At 59.8% G+C, this 16,119-nt stretch overlaps 2 protein-coding genes across 2 annotated transcripts; both read left to right on the top strand.

The window, feature by feature from the left end:
* Positions 1 to 57: 57 nt before the first annotated feature.
* On the top strand, positions 58 to 4,830 carry RPUSD1 (RNA pseudouridine synthase domain containing 1). Its single transcript, XM_075104684.1, has 6 exons — positions 58 to 504; positions 730 to 921; positions 1,024 to 1,147; positions 1,294 to 1,396; positions 1,485 to 1,586; positions 1,878 to 4,830. Exons 2-6 carry the CDS (start codon positions 740 to 742, stop codon positions 2,276 to 2,278), a joined length of 912 nt encoding a protein of 303 aa, XP_074960785.1. The 5' UTR covers positions 58 to 504; positions 730 to 739; the 3' UTR covers positions 2,279 to 4,830.
* Positions 4,831 to 6,719: 1,889 nt separating this feature from the next.
* Positions 6,720 to 15,466, top strand: LOC142062955 (mesothelin-like protein). The gene is made up of 17 exons (XM_075106215.1): positions 6,720 to 6,803; positions 7,214 to 7,472; positions 7,940 to 7,971; positions 8,504 to 8,553; positions 9,093 to 9,213; positions 9,342 to 9,427; positions 9,860 to 9,986; positions 10,073 to 10,263; positions 10,367 to 10,457; positions 10,554 to 10,698; positions 11,349 to 11,533; positions 11,712 to 11,867; positions 12,056 to 12,189; positions 12,469 to 12,602; positions 12,772 to 12,872; positions 13,103 to 14,105; positions 14,772 to 15,466. Exons 2-17 carry the CDS (start codon positions 7,427 to 7,429, stop codon positions 14,852 to 14,854), a joined length of 2,685 nt encoding a protein of 894 aa, XP_074962316.1. The 5' UTR covers positions 6,720 to 6,803; positions 7,214 to 7,426; the 3' UTR covers positions 14,855 to 15,466.
* Positions 15,467 to 16,119: the final 653 nt, after the last annotated feature.

The following is a 16,119-nucleotide window of genomic DNA, read 5'->3' as shown; positions in this document are numbered from 1 at the left end:
TGGACTCGGCGGCGGTGGCGCTGATTGGATGCGACGCGCGGCCCCGGGCCCGGTGCCTCCGGTCCCGGGGACGGCGCTGCAGGTCGGGCCGGGGCGGGGGGTCGGGGTCGGGGTCAGGCCAGCGCCGTCCCCTCCGCCGCGTCCCCTCCGCCGCGTCCCGGGTCCGCTCCGCCGCGCGTGTCCCCGCCGCCGCGTTCCCGGTCCCCACCGCCGCGCGTGTCCCTTACGGGACGCCGAGATCGCGGCCCGGCCCCGGTTTGCAGCGGGCGGGACGGCGGGATCTGGGTTGCGGGAGCGGGGTGAGGCCGAACCCCACCGTCGGGCTGCATCGGCCCGGCACCGTGCGGCTGCGGGGCCTCCACGCGTGACAGCGGGACGGGGGATGGGGCCTCCACGCGTGACAGCGGGACGGTGGCAGAGCTGTACGGTGTGACACCGGGGCGGCTGCAGGACCTGGACGGCGTGGCACGGGTACGGCTGTGGGACCCACACACTGTGACACCGGTAAGGCTGGGGGACACGTACAGCGTGACATTTGGCGTCGCTCCGGGACCCGTGCGGTATGACGCCGGTATCACCGCAGCACCAGTACATCCCCAGTCCCACTGGGAGTACCCCACCCCTGGGCCCTGCTCCCTTCCCGCTCTCGTTGGGTCCCATCACTCCCCTGTGCCCGTCCCCGGGGTGCTGGAGCCTCCTCCCGCCCCGCTCACCCCGATTCCCCCGCAGGGCGCTGACCATGGAGCCGGGCACCATCGACAACCTGGCCATCCTGTACCAGAGCTCCGATTTCATTGTGGTCAACAAGCACTGGGACATCCGCATCGACAGCAAGATGTGGTACGAGACGCTGACCCTGCAGAGCCAGCTCAAGTACCGCTTCCCCGAGCTGGCCGACCCCGACACCTACTACGGCTTCAGGTGAGCAGCTGGGGACCGAGCTGGGCTCTGCCCTGCCTCCGAGCCGGCCGCGGCTGGGCATCCTGCCCGGGGATGCTCCTCCACTTCCCATCTCCGCCCCAGGTTCTGCCACCAGCTCGATTTCTCCACCAGTGGGGCCCTGTGCGTTGCACTCAACAAAGCGGCGGCGGGAAGCGCCTACAAGTGTTTTAAAGACCGTCTGGTGACCAAAGCCTATCTTGCCCTGGTAAGCCCACCCTGCTAGATCCTTGCTTCTGGACACATCTTCTGAGTTTGCAACACTGCAGCTCGGCCTCTGCTTCATGTCTTCCTGGCATCGGTGAGGAACGCGTGCCGGGGGCTCGGTTTGCAAACTGTCTTTCTGCCCTGCAGGTCAGGGGCCACGTCAGCCAGAGCCGAATGACGATCCGCTACGCCATAGGGAAGAACACCACCGAGGGCATGACCCACATGATGTGCATCGATGGGACGGAGGGTGAGCGGCTCCCACACCCTGCCTGCGCTGCCCGGACCACCTGGGCCGCTCCGTGGGGAGCTGAACCCCCTCCGGATCTTGTTTGCAGGCTGTGAAAATCCCAAGCCTTGCCAGTCGGAGCTGATCGTGCTTGAGCACGGGTCCTACAGCGGAGACCCCGTAACCAAAGTGCTGCTGCAGCCGCTGACAGGTGGGGAGCTCGGGGTTGGGGCAGCTCGCGCACAGGGCTGGACAGACAGACAGGCAGCAGAGGTGCTGCAGCAGGACCCGCGCTTGCAGCCCTGGGCTTTGGTTGCAACATGGTGGCAAAGCTTCAGAAAGGGCTGAGCGGAGCTGAGAGCTGAGCTCAGCTTGTGGAGGACTCAGGTTCTCAGGCTGAGGGGGCAAACGCCCTTTGGTGCGTTGTCACCTTGCACCTCTGTGGCCTCGAGGAGGGATTCGGAGATAACGTGTGTCCCCGGTTCCTCCGCTCTCTCCCTAGGGCGGACTCATCAGCTCCGGGTTCACTGCAGCGCCATCGGCCACCCCATCGTGGGGGACTTCACCTACAGCCACAGGAAGGACAGCGGTCCCTATAGGATGATGCTCCACGCCTACTACCTGCGCATCCCTACCGGCAAGGAGCTCATCGAGGTCTGTGCGCCCGACCCCTTCGTCACCACGATGGACAGCAACTGGGTGCCCCACCATGTCACCCACCGGCTGGATGAGACCATCCAAGAGCTGAAGGACAAGGTGATGCAGAAGCGGGAAGAGGAGGGGAGCCAGGAAGCCACGCTTGGTGGTGGAGGAGAGGAGGCACTGAGCGAAGCCAAGAGCCCGGAGACGGAGGAGCAGCGAGCCCGGTGTGAGCAGTGGTTGGCCGAGTGGGCTTTGGAGTGAGCACAAACCACGTCTCTGCATTTCCACCCTGATGCTCCATTTTTGTCCCGGTGGGTCTCCACAGAGCCCAGGCGCTGACTCCGCAACCGCACTTTCTGTATGCCGTGGCTTCCCTCACTTCCGGGGCTGGGATTAGACAGGTTTTAGCAGCAGTTAGGATGGGTTTATTTTTTAATGTACACGTCATCCATGTGGCCACTGGATGCCCCTTTCCTAATTCTGGGCCTCAGCAGCAGAGTCAGCGTGTCACGTATCAGCTTAGAGTGACCCCAAAGCTTTACATCCCTGTCCCGGGGCTCAGGCGCAGCCGAGGCAGCACGGACACTGCCTTTGCCATGAGCACGATGGATGTATCCACCAACCTGGGATGCTAAAACACATCCCAGCAAAGGGAGAGGAGAACGTGCTGGGTGCAGCTTCGGTGTCCGTGTCCCCAGTTCCCTTTGCTCCAGCCCGCTGCGGTCACTGGCACACGTATTCTGTGGGAGGTGGGGGATCAGGAGGCTTGGGGGCACTGACAGTCCCCCCCTAGTCCCGGGGCAGCCCCAGGGTGTTTTGCCCGTGGAGCTGGGCTGTGCGATGGGCGCAGGAGAGGTCCCTGCCTGCCACCGAGGACGTGCCGCCTGCCCGGCCATGCCCTCGCGCTTTCCGTCCTGCCTCGGCCCATGTGTGGTTTTTTTCTAAAGGTTTGTTGAAAGTGAGTGAGTTGATATGAATGGATTTTAAACTTTTGTCAAGTTTCTATGAGAAGAATCTAGTCTTTTAGCAGTTCTGAAATACCGGTGGTCTTAGAAATACGTGTGTTTTTAGTAATTCTATGGTCAGAATAGCCAACAGCCCAAAGCTTTTTTAAGATAACTTATTATTCTTTCTCCTAGCATTGCCTTTTCCTGGCACCTGCTTTTATCCTGGGCGTGGGTGTAACCCCTGCTGAGACAGGTCAGAAGACACCAGCCCCTTTCTGCTTTACCCAAACGAGGGGGAATCGGCTTTTGTCCCACCGTGTGGCTCCTCGCCGGCAGGTTGCTGCAGAGGGGTCCGCACCGGAGGGTGCCGCTGGCAGGGCCTTCGGGAGGGCAGTTTGGGAGGGCTCTGGAGCAGCGAGAGCGGCCGAGGAAATGGTTGAAGCTGAAAGAAAGGCTGAGGACTGATGCCAAGAGCAGGAAGGAGCTTGTCTCGCAGGCTGGCACTCAGCTTTGCGAGATGCAGAGAGGGGTTCCTCTGGAAATGCCCTTGCGTTGCCAGCCGGCGTCGTGCCGCTTCATTCTCTCCTTCCCACCCAGTTCGTCCTCTGCAGCTCTTAGAGGAAGCTTTGCGAGTGAGGGGAGCAGAGCAGCTGGCGCGGGCTGGGGTGGCTGGAATCCCTTGCAGACAGAGCGCTGATCCCCGGGGTATTCGGCACCGAGCCGCCACATCAGCACGTGCCCAGAGTTATCGTCACCCCACAAGCCCTGTCCCATTTGAAAAGCACCTGGCAGTGGTTTCATGTAACTCATACTCCTACCCCGAGGGGAAGAACGGCACAGCCCTCTCCTCACGGGTGAACACACCGTGCAGGTCACCGAAACCCCGCAGGGTTTTTGCATCACCCATCCCCGGCGCCCCTGGGTGCTGGTGGGTGGAAGCTCACCGGGCTGCGGCGTGCGGCCGCGGAGGAGGCGGCCGTCACCTTGCTTTTGTGGCTTGGCACAGAGTGCTGCAGGACGGGGACTGGCGCACAGCTTGTGGCTTTGCAGGCACCAGCCTGCACCCAGCGGGGACCGCGGGCTCATGAGCTGGTGGCAGAGGGTTCAGCGGGGGTTTGAAGGAGCAGAAGATCCCTCTCCTTCCTCCCAGGCACCCTCCCCACCCATCCCATGTCCCAGGAGTGGCCGGGGGGGGAGAGGCAGCCACAGGCGGATCCCAAAGCTGTAAATTAACGCTGTGAACCTGTTTGCCAAAGAATGTACGTGGGTGGCGTGCACAGGAGGTCATGAAAAGTTACAGGTGAGATTTGCAGCATCAGAGGCAGGAGGCAGCCTTCCCTTCCCGCGGGCCCCGGTGTGGGAATGGTCCCCGCTGCGTGATGGGGGACGCGTCCAGGACAAGGCTGCCCTCAGCCGCGGGGCTGGTGGTCTCTGGGGGCGTATGTGGGGACACGCCGGTGCCCACGCACAAGGGGAGGCTGATGGACCATCGGTGCTGGGGGGCTGGCACCCAGCGCTCGCCCCGCCATCTGTGCTGAGGAGCCCCTGCACCCTGCGCCGCCCATCAGCCTTCGTGCGTTGCACTTTTACCTCACATTGCAGGAACCTGAGATAAATATATATTTTCCTTACCCTGCAGAGAGGTGTTTTCCAGGTGTCCTTCCTCAGCTGCCCTCCCGCGCCGTCCAGTCCTGCTCCCTCCTCTCTGCCGCGGGTCCATTTGCTGCATCGTGCGTGAATCCACTCGTGCATTCAGACCTGGGGGTGGGGGGGGGGATTGTGATCAGGTGTGTGTTTTGTGACGTTCTGTACAGCTTGCAATAACCCTTATTGTTGCCCAGTACCATAGTAAACCATTGCCTGTATACCCTGCGGTTCGCTCTCTGGTCTCTCGATCCGCGCCGCGTGGGCCGGTGCGTTGCTGCGGCGTGGCCGGTGCGGTGCCGGCGGCTTCCAGGAATGAGCCCGGACGAGCACAGCGGGACTGGCCCCAGGGCTCCAACCTGGCCAACCTGTTGCGTGAGCCCCGGCGCTCATCCTCACCCTGCCGAAATCCAACTGGCCGAAACCACTGGGGTTATTTACCCGAAAGCCCTCCCAGATTTACCAACTGTGACACAGATGACCGAGGCTGCCCGAGGCAGCTGGGGCAGATGCCACTGCCCCAGCCCTTCCCCTGCCTGTCCCTGTCCCTGCCCACCTCCTGTCCCGGCCAACACCGGCAGCTGCGATTGTCCTGAACCAAAGAGCAGAGCTGGAAGAAAAACTCTTAATTTCGAAACACCGTGGCTCTCCCTGGTGAGAAGGAAATGGGGGAGCAGCCCCAGTGTTCAGGGGGTGCATAGGGAAAGCTCCCTCCACGCATGATTTCCATAGAACTCTTGTATATCAACAGCCATCCCTCGGGTTGGAGCAGCTGGAAAAGTGAGCCAAGACCCAAAGGAATTACTTGCAGCCTTCAGGTTGTGAGATTTTTTTTTTTTTTTAAGACTATAAACCTGGCAAGGGCAGAGATGCAGCTGGTTAAGTGCAGGAGCGTTTCCAGCCCACCCGGCACAGGGACACACGGTCGGAGCCCACCACTGACCCACCGAGGCTCCCGGGGGAAGGAGCGTGGGCAGATTCGGATTTGGGGTGGATGCTCCTGTGCCTGTTCCTCCAGAGCCCCTCGGGTTCTTTCAGGGCCAGTTTTAAGCTCCGCGGGGACATGGTGGACGCGGTGACCCACAAAGGGGCCCCGACGTGCCCCTGCCGTCCCGCTCCAGCCACCTCTGGCCGGCAAGCCCGCGGCGGGGGCCGTGTCCCACCAGCAGCCTCGTAGCAAACAAGTTTCTGTAATTTTACCACTATTTTTACAGCAAATCCTTCCAAAATAGAAACCAGAAACACCCCTCGGGCGTTGACCAAGCCCTGGCGCTGCAGGACCGGTTGCTTGGTGGGGGACGGGGATGGGGACACCGGCTGGGAGCACCCAGCTGGCAAGCACCCAAGCTGGCTGGCAAGCCCAGCGCAGCGCCGTGCCAGCAGGTCCAGGGACCCTTTCTGAAGGCTGATGCCCCCCAAGCCGCCCAAGCAGGTGGTGCAGCCAGGCGGCCAGCCCAGCCGACCGCTCTCACCCTTCCATTTCCCCAGGATAAAGGCACAGATAATGCGTTTGCTGCCGCGCAACACTGGGCTCCCCAGGTTTTCCAGCCTTGGCTTTCCAGGGCTTCCAGCCTTTCCTTTCCAGCCTCGGAAAGGCTTTGCTTCCTTTCTTTTTGGTCTCCTCCTTCATAGCACGTGCTGGATGGCGTTTCAGAGCGGGATCAGCAATTCCAGCTGTAAAAAGAGGAATGGGATTGTCCATAGCCAAGGCAAAAGGGATGGGTGTGAGGGAAGCACCCCTCAGAGGGGTGCTGAGCCCATCACCGAGGACTCGTCTGTTCTGCACCCTGGTTGCCCTATAAAATATATCCCTGAATAGCTCAAAGCTTTTTCACTAACTGGGAGGACCTTTGTCTCCATCAGGAGTGCAGAAATCACCAAACCAGGGGATTTAACTCATTTGCCCCATACTTCAAAGTGACCCTTTACAAAGTTAAAAAAAAAAAAAAAGAAAAAGAAAAAAAAAAAACAGGAGAGAAGGCAGCTTTACAGAACACTGTTGAGAAACTGCCCTGTCACACCCCGTTTTCAGAGCAACATCCCCACCCCGCAGCAGATAAGTGCCAAGCCGTCCCCGGCGCTGCCCATCCCCGGCCACCGCAGGTGGGTGAGCACCTTCCCCGGCTGAGCAGCACCGAATCCTCATCACCGAGCCATCCCTGCCCCGGACGGAGAGCGACTCTGCAAGGCCACCGGTGGGATTTAGGGGACGTAATGAAACGTAGCAGGAAAATTACTTGCACGTAGCTCGAAGGGCAGCAAGCTAATTGCTCTGGGCAGCCCATCGATGGCATTTCTAGAGCAGGGATTTATTTTCTCTTGGGGGTTTCTAGCTGAGGGGTGTGGAGTTGGGTACAGTGGGGGGGCAACACCTGCTGGTGCTCCTCCACTGGGTTACACTGGATTTCTCCCAGTCTGTGCTGGTGTGGTCCCACATGGAGCCGGAGGATGGAGGGGGACCCTGTCCCTGCAGGGCACGGGGGGAGCAGGGCTCTGGGTGTCAGAGAGAACAATTTATTGTGGATTATTCTTAATAATGGATGGAGATGGATAATTCAATTCTGTTTTCTGTTACATAGGATTTAAACCCCTCCCTTGGTTGCAGGGGGGTTTGTGCAGGCACTCACAGAGCACAGGAGGGCAGGCAGAGTGCTGTACTCCCACAGCTCCAGCCCCAGCATCGGACGAGAGGATCGGGCTGCAGGACCGCCCGGCACCTTCCCCAGCCTGGCCGGCAGCCAGCACCATCCCAGAGCTCCCCGTTTGCGCTCTGTGCTCGCCTGATCCGCGCCAAGGACGAAGCCCTGGCACAGGCAGCATGGTGTGGGCAGCCCCGGCCCCAGCAGCCATCGCTCTCTGCCTCCGTGAGTTACACCTCGTCCCCATAAAGCTGTCCCTGCCCCAGAACCCACTTCCACCCCCCAGTGCTGGGGATGCTCCAGCCCGCGCTGCTTTTCATTCCCGACCTGCTTGGCTTTGGCATCCCCTGCGCTCTGCCTCGTGCTCCCGCCAGCATCCGCAGGCAGTGGGATGTTTTCCCAGCTGCAGCCTGCACCGCATTAGAAAACTGCACAGGCAGGTTTCCAGGGGCAGATTTATCACTTTTTGTCTTCTAAACCCACCCCGAGGCTCCCTGCGTTGCCGGGGCTGGCTGCAGGGCGGTACGGGGGCTGCTCTCTGCAAAGTGTTCGCCAGCATTTACTAAACGCTACTAAACTGTCAAAGAAAAGGGCCTTCCCAGACTTTAAACCTGGAACTGCTTTAGAACAGCCCCTGACCACTTGTACGTACGCTCATGGATGTTTTATAACCTGCTCCCGCTTCGTTTCAGGTTTCTCCGCAGACCTCGGGAAAGCGGCAGCGGTGAGTCGCCGCCGGCTGCTCCAGCGGCTCCGAATACGCCAGTGCTTTGCTGAAACCTTGCATCTGGTGCCGGGAGTGGCAGAGCTGCCGCGGTTCCCCCAGTCCTTGGCTCCAGGGAGGCAAAGCCATCGCTTCCCCACTGGCCCCCTGTGCAGCCCTTGGCCCTGGCCCTGTCCATCCCATCCCTCGCTCACCCGCTGCCCACCAACCTCCCTGCTCTGCTCCCAAACCGAGGGCTGGGACCCTAAACCTGACGGACCCCCAGCCCCCCCAGCTCCAGGGAAGCAGGGGCAACCCCACTGTTGAAGGGTCCCCACTCCTGAGAGCAGCTGTGGTGGCTTGCTTCCCCCCGTGTAACCCAGGGCAGCCCCAGGGCTGCTGCAGTTCTCAGCTGCCTGCAGCACCCACGGCTTGGGGGCAGCAGCCGCCGGCCTGGGCACACCAGCCAGGTCAGATCCATTCCCCCCGTGTTTAAAAGCCCTTCTTCCCCTTCCTTGCTGGGGCTGAGCATCCCCCCCGTCCTCCTCCCCAGGCTGCCCTGATCATCGGAGCCGTCCTGTCTGCCACTGAGCAGCACCCTGAGTAAGTACCAGCCCCAGCCGGGGTCTCTGACAAGTGGGGGGGTCTTGGGAGTGCAGGCAGTGGGGTTGGTGTGGATGGATGTTGCATTTCTCCCCACATATATGTCACGGCTGCTGTGACAGGTCACTTGGGCAGGAGAGGATTTAGAGCCTTGCACAGCCGGTTCCCAAGCTGGGATTTCAGCTGCATCGGCTTTTGTTGTAGCACAAACACACCAAGAATTTCCTTCCCTTTACGGGGCTGACACAGGTGCAAGACGAGCCTTCCCTGAGCCGAAATCCAGGCTCTGCTAGTTTCTCCCTCACCCAAAGCCTGGGGTACGGTGGGTGCCCTCATGCCTGCAAGCCATCCCCTTCGGCACCACCCCGGCACTGGCATTAGGGGACATTTTCATGACACCCCATGTTATTCCCACTTACCCCATGCAGCCACGGTCAGGGTGAAGGGGGATTTCCCAAGGGAACAAGCGGGTTCGTCCTCCACGGGGTGCTGGGGAGCTAAAGTGGATGGTGAAACTCAGCTACACCTCCCCAACGCAGCCTCTCAGCCTCAGTCCTGCAAGGTTTCCAGTGCATCCCAGCCAGCGACCTGCCCGCTGCTGACATCCTCGCGTTTGCCCAGGGACTGCAAAACGGAACAGCGGAGCTGAGCAGTGCCCAGGTGGGCAGGGGCAGGAGTGGGAGCTGCGAACCCCACCGAGCCCGCTGGGGCACGGGGAGCTGGGGGGTGCCGGGGCGAAGGGGCTTTCACCGCCTCGGCGTTGACAAGGCAAGCCTTTCCCTGCCCAGCTGTCCTGCCTGGCCAGACTGCTCGCTGCCAAGAACCTAACGGCTGATTTCGGCAAGTATCCACCAGACCTGCTGCTCTTCTTTGAGTGAGTATCGCGGGCGGCATAGAGCTGTGGGTTTGGTGCCGAATCGTGCCCGCGGGCTCTCTGCATGGGAGAAGAGTATTATGAAAGTTGCCTGCATCTGTGGGCACCTTCAGACCTGGACAGGGCATTTCCAGCCCTGCAGACCCCCAGATTCTCTCCTCACCCCATTCCTCTCCAATGCTGGGGCCACGCTGGCCATGGCATGGGGTGCATGGGGTCAGGCAACCCCCGTCCTGCGCCAGAGACATCCTCCCCAGGGGAAGAGGAGACCCCCCAGCCCCATGCAGCTCGGCAGATCATTGCTTAGAAGGGAGCAGCAGTTAAAACTATTTTCCCCATGCCCACAAAAAGCAACATTAGACATCTCCTGCCCAGACACAAGCAGCCCTTCGCCCCGTTCCTCCCCGCCACGCTGACTCTTGCTCCCCACAGCTCAGCCGAGGTGCGCGGTGGGACCTGCGGAGCATTTTACGCCCGGGCTTCCCGCGGGAACCTCGACCTGCTGCCCAAGGGCTCATCCCGGCGGACGGGGCTGCTGCGTGGGGCTCTGGCCTGCCTGGTGAGTGGGGGCCAAGCCGGGGGGCGGCCAGGGTCCCCCGCACCCCGCGCCAGGTGTTCGTACCAGGGTTTGGTCGTCTCTCCCAGGGGGTGAAGAGCAGCCGCCTGAGCCCTGAGCAGCTCGGCAGCCTCGGGGCGCTGGTGTGCGACATGGAGCCAGAGACCATCACGGCCTCAGACCCCGGCGTCCTGGAGAACCTGAAGCTCTGCCCAGCGCTGACGGGGGCCCAGCGGGACGCCCTCAACGCCGTGCTCCTCACAGGGGGCACAGCGTACGGGTAAGGAGCCTTCTTATGTCCGCTGTTACGGGGGTGGGTGCCGAGCAGGATGGAGGGCGTACCCGTGAGGATGCTGAGCTGGTCCTTCTCCCGATGGCCACAGGGATCCTTCGAGCTGGGACTTACAGACTCTACAGAATTTGGGGCCGCTCGTGCTGGCTTTGAATGAGACCACGCTGAGTTTGGTGGCCAAGGTAAGCCCTCTCCTCGAGACCGCGGGGTGAGCCGCCCGTCAGCCAGGCCAGCCCTGAGGCGGCAGGACCCAGCCCTCTCTGCCCCCCCGCCGGCAGGCAGCACGGGAGGCTTTCGGCAGGAGCATCGCGGCTGCGTACAGCAGCCAGGGACGTTCCCAGCGGGAGAAGTCCCTGACCCTCCTCAGGGCCATCACAGCAGCGTCAGCTTCATCTCATCCCAGGCTGAAGCGGAGCACAGACCGTGAGCATTTACCTTTGCTGCCACCAGTCCAGACCAGTTCACAGCTCTTGGAGGGGAAAAATGTCCCCAGGCTGGTTGGCATCAGGGTGGCCCGAGGGAAAGGGACAGGACCAGGCAGAAAGCTGTGGGATTCCCTGTAAAGTGAATGGGGAGATGGGGAAAAATGCCCTTACAGCATGCTGCGGGGTTTGCTCTTGCCTGGGAGCAGGAATACGGCAGCAGCAGCTGGGAAGGAGCTGGTGAAGGAGGAAAACTGGAGCTGGGCAGGGGCAGCACCAGGGGAGGATGCTGCAAGCCTGAAGGATGTGAAGGATGCTTGTGTGGGTGAGGTGGGAAAGGGTTCATCTTGCTGGAGCATTTTTTAGTTGCCTTTAACAGGACCAAGCACACGTGGCCTGTAGAAACATCTGCAGGTTCTTCAGGAATAACTTTAAGGAATGAAAGCGAATAAGGTGCCTTCATGGGTCAGGGACCCAGGCGATGGGGGGTCGATTTGCAGTCCCGCCCAGCAGGACGGCTTGAGCAGCGTTATTGCAATTCCCTGTTCATTCACTGGGGCTTTTCTGAGGGGCTCTGGGGGCCCATGGCAGGATCAGGGCCAGGTGGGAAGGGAAAACGGCATCTGCCTGACATGCCCTCCCTGCCCGCAGGCTGCCTGTCCGCACCCATCACAGCCAGCACCGTCTCCGACCCCCTCTTACTCATCAGCTACGACACCAGCAAGGAGTTTGACCTCTGCCTGAGCAATGAGGTTTTAAAAGCAAACCTGGAACCTCTGCTGGAACAGCCGTTCACCGTGGAGTACCTCTGGGTCATAAAAAAAAAGCTGGAGCAGGTGATGGGTGACACAGGGCAGGAGCCCCCGCGCAGCACCCTGTTAGCGTGGGCAGGCTCTGGGATGGGCGAGACCCGCTGCAGGGAACAAGGCACCCAAACAGGTCCTTTTGTGCCCATTTCTGCCTTCTTTTCCCTTTCCTGACCCTCTTTTCTGCCCCGCTGGGCTGGCCCTACAGATTTACCCATCGGGGATCCCGGAGGAGCAGCTGAAGCTGTTCGGGCCACTGTCCCACCAGTACACGGCGGAGGAGATCAGCCTGTGGACGGTGACATCCAGCGACACGCTCTTGGCCCTGCTCAGCCCCTCGGATGGCAAGTGGAAGGCTCCCCAGGTAAACCCGCGGCAGCAGCGGTGGATGGGTGCTGGTGAACCCAAACCGGGGGCGCTCGGTGCCCAAGCCCAGCTCAGGGCGAAGGCATTGCCCGAGGACGGCACGGCGGTTTTGCAATGCACATGCGTTTCTACCGCGAGCATCTTCCTTCCCTGCCTGCATGGAACCATGCGAACTGTGTTTCCCAGGTCCAGCAGCTGCTCAGCAGGTTCCTGGCCCTGGGGGGCACCTTGACTGGGCCCTTGCTTTGGAAAATCGGTGGGAGAAACCTGTGTAATCTGCAGGAGGAACAGCTCGAGCAAATATCTCCAGAAGCAATCGGGTAAACCACTTTTTAGGGATGCTTTTCAGTCCCGCGACGCCCCTGGGGCCGCAGGGGAAGCGGAGGGCGGGATGGCAGGCTCCCGCCTCCGTTTCGGCTCTGCACGCTCGCAGGCAGCATGGAGGGATGGCCGCGTCCCGCTCGCAGCTCCTGCCTGAGCCACCGGCACCACGGTCTGCAGGGTCAGACCGCTCACCTCCCCCCGCCAATAAAAAAGGGCTTTAGCTGTGGTTTGGGGTGGTGCCCCCCCACTCTAACCTGCGACCCTCCCTCCCCCAGGACCGCCGGACAATTAAACATTTCTTCTTGCTCTCAAACCAAGAAGGACAAACTCTACAGGAAAGCCCAGGAGGCCTTTGCTGGCCAGGTGGGCAGCACCAGGGCCTATTACTGCCGGATTTGGCCGTACCTGGGTAAGTTTTTCTGCCTTCCCCCTCCTTCCCACGGTGACCGAGGTTGGACCCTTCTTCCTTGGCCAGGGAGGTTTGTCACACTGGAGTCCCATCTAGCAGCCTCCAAAACCCCTGTCCCAGCACCGGGAGCGTTTGCATGCGTCTAGGTGCCCCATGCGTTTTCTTGAAGGTGGAGCTCCAGCAAAGGACCTGAAGGACTTGGCTAAAAGTGGGGTTGCCATAGACATGGACATAGACACCTTCCTTGCCTTAAATCCCGATGAGCTGGAGGTACGTCCCCAGTACGTGGCTGCTCTCTTCCCTGCTGGAGGGCAGGGCTAGTCGAGGGCTGAGCGGTGGGGTTCGAGGCTACAGCCCCATCAGGTCACCAAGTCTCTATTTTTTTACCTTTTATAATTTTATTTCGGAAGCTGTTACTTGCTCTGCTGTCCCATTTAGAGAAGCACTTTGTGGCGATGCCAGCTGCGAGGGTAAACGAAGATGTTGTACATGTGTTGCAGAAACTCAACGTCACGGAGGTGAAAAATTTGCTTGGGGAAAACCTCCCTTACCTGAAGGAAGCTGAAAATAAGACATCGGTGATGCGCTGGGTGAAGAGACAGTCCCAGCGGGAACTGGACTGCACCCTGGGAATCGGCCTGCAAGGGGGAACGGCGGACCCCAGCCCCACAGTGACAGCCACCCCTCCTCAACCCACCGTCTCGGCCACCGTCACCCCCATGGCAACTGCTCCTATGCCCACCACCCTCCCCACTGTCCCCACCCCTACTGCCATTAACAGCCTCCCTACCACTGATTCAGGTACTGGCCCCCACAAGGCCCCCACCCCAAGCGCCATCAGCCCGACCCCCCCTAACAGCACTCCCCCACTGGGGGCTTTCACCCCCACCCCCAGTGCTGCTGGGAGCCCCTCTGCCGCCCAGCCCGCTCCGACCACCAGCCCCATCGTCCCATGCTCCATCCACCAGCCTGCCACCTCAAATAAGGCCACCCCCCCCGCCATCACCCTCTTCACCACCATCTTTGCCGCTGTCAACCCCACCACCGCCTCTCCCAGCTCCGTCCCACCCCCTGCTCTCACACGTGGGGCCACCACCACCACCAGTGTTGTTACTAAGCTGGCTGTTACCCCCCACAACACCAGCACCCCACTGGTGTCCGCGAACCCCCCAGCACCTGGGGGAACCGCCGACCCCGCTCCTGCCACCGGTAGCACCGCCGCACCGAGCACCCACAGCGCTCCCAGCACCCTTGTCCCCAACCCCGCCTCCGCAGCCACAGAAAAGAACCTCCCTCCCCATAAGCCCACCCCGACCCCCAACTCCACCGTCTCCACCGAAAAGAGCATCGTGTCCTCAGAGGCCAAGACTACAACATCGGTTTGCAAGACCGGTGCCCCTCCGGCATTTCTCGGCCCTTCTTCCACCACCACCAGCAGCGAGACCACTAAAAATCCACCGAGATCGACACCCAGCGGATACATCAACCTGCAGCCTGAAGCTGGTAAGGCGTGAATGTTTGGAGTTGGGAAAGGCTTAGGAACCGGTGGCGAGGCAGAATTCTTCACCGACACCTTGTCCCTGGCCAGATTCAACACAGGTGTGCTGCCATCCTCCAAAAACCCCAAGCAGTTACTGGCTAGAGAGGCAGCGAGGTGTCTGCAGGGCGTTACAGCCCCTGGATCTGGAGCCTTCAGATCCCACACGCTCTGCGAGCCCGGCGAGGGGCACCGTAAGATGCCTCGTCACGCACGGCGCCCCTCGACCGCTCTGCAGGAAGCTGGAGTAATTCCCTTAACGCCAATGCAGTGCGTGTTTTGCACAAGGCAAGGATACAGCCTTCTGTAGCTGCACGCAGTGTTTCTGACCAGGCATCCCTGTAAAACCCCTGAAATCAGAAATCCTTTAACCTGACAGAGCTGCATCCATAGCTTTAATGGCTAAAACACATTTGCTCCTGCTTTACGCCGGTGAAAGTAAGGACAGACTCAGTCCTGCTGACTATTCACGGCCAGGTGACATTTATAGCTGGGCGCAGGCAGACAAGTTGTCCTGCCACGTGCGACCCTCTGGGGTACCTCAATCCCGAAGCAATTCTACTGCCCTGACAGCTCCTATGTGCCGTGTATCTGGATAACCCAATTGCTTCTCATCTGTGCTCTCCGCCCAGGATCAGGCTCCAGGCTCTCCTCCTGCCTAGCGCACGTACTGATGACAGCCGTGGGAAGCTCACTGCTGCGAGGGCTTCTCTGACACTGCCGCCTCCGGCACCGCAACCCACTGGATCCCTCCTTTAATTTTCACCGTCCTGCAAAATAACGGTGCTGGCAACTTCCCTGCTGAAAAGCAGAAACCCAGGAACCGAATGGAATTTATCCATTTGGCACCGGCACAAAATTTGCTTATTATTTTTGAGGCTGGGCAGTGAAAGGAGGACATTTTTCCAGCCCAAGGAAGCCTCACAGGTACTAACTAGCTAGCTGCTCTATGTAATACAATCATCAGCAATATTGACTGGTCTGGCACCGCATTAATGCCGACAGCAGGCCCAGTTCTGCCAGCTTTACTCACACCGAGAGGTATTTTACTGCTAAGCAGGCCCACTGGGTCCTGTTGAGACAGTGGGACAGCTCAGGGATTTGAGTTACAGGCCCTCGCAGGAGAAGCAGAACGTGGCCCGGCCACGCAGTCTGAAAACTCAGGGATCCACTAAATTGCATTTAACTTGTTTCACCTACATCGAAATTTTTGATCAAGACTCGTTCAAACTACACAAAACCTAGTTAGAGGGATGATTAACTGAAGATAAACTATCTGGATTACTGGTGCAATGCTATAAAATAAAGCTCTTTTCTTCCTAATCAGATGTGTTCTCTGATGTGTGTAGTACATTGTAGTATAGTTTTTCCAACTAGCTTAAATCTAAGCAGTTTCCACTTCTTTTGCCCTGACTTCCTCCAATAGCTCTACTACAAGCAAGTGTTTCTCCCTCCAACTTGCAGCTCTTCCACTTACTAGTTTCATTCTCCACAGGCTGAGGAGATTCTTGCGTGTCATTTGTTGGGAGCAAGTCAAGGCATGAAGAAACAAATCAAGATTTCTATCAATACTGTTAAAAATGCAGGCTGCCTTGCTGACGCTGGGCTCTCTCCCACCCTAGCTAGTGCCCCAGCACCACGGGACGGAGGCAGTGGGGAAGCATCTCTTGCTGCCCCGAAGTCTGCACTGAAGGACAGACCAGACTGTCCCATTCTCTTCCCGTAAAAGCATGGACAATGAACACTAATAACATCTTTGCAGGCAGGCTCTCCTCCTGGGGGAAAAGGGGGATTTCAGGGGCTGGATACAGCTGACACAGAGGCTTTTTTTGACAGAAACTCCCAATGAGGGGGGGGTGAGGGGGGGGAAAAAATGTTGAAAATCCTACAGAAAGTTCTTCTACCCTCCCCACGAGGAAACAGAACAGCCTTAGCTTCGAGTAGTTCAACACCAAAGAAATTAAACAGGCACGCCTGGGG

This window comes from Phalacrocorax aristotelis, chromosome 10 (assembly GCF_949628215.1).
Source record: "Phalacrocorax aristotelis chromosome 10, bGulAri2.1, whole genome shotgun sequence".
Taxonomy (NCBI): Eukaryota; Metazoa; Chordata; class Aves; order Suliformes; family Phalacrocoracidae; genus Phalacrocorax; species Phalacrocorax aristotelis.
This window is presented reverse-complemented; position numbering and strand designations above follow the sequence as displayed.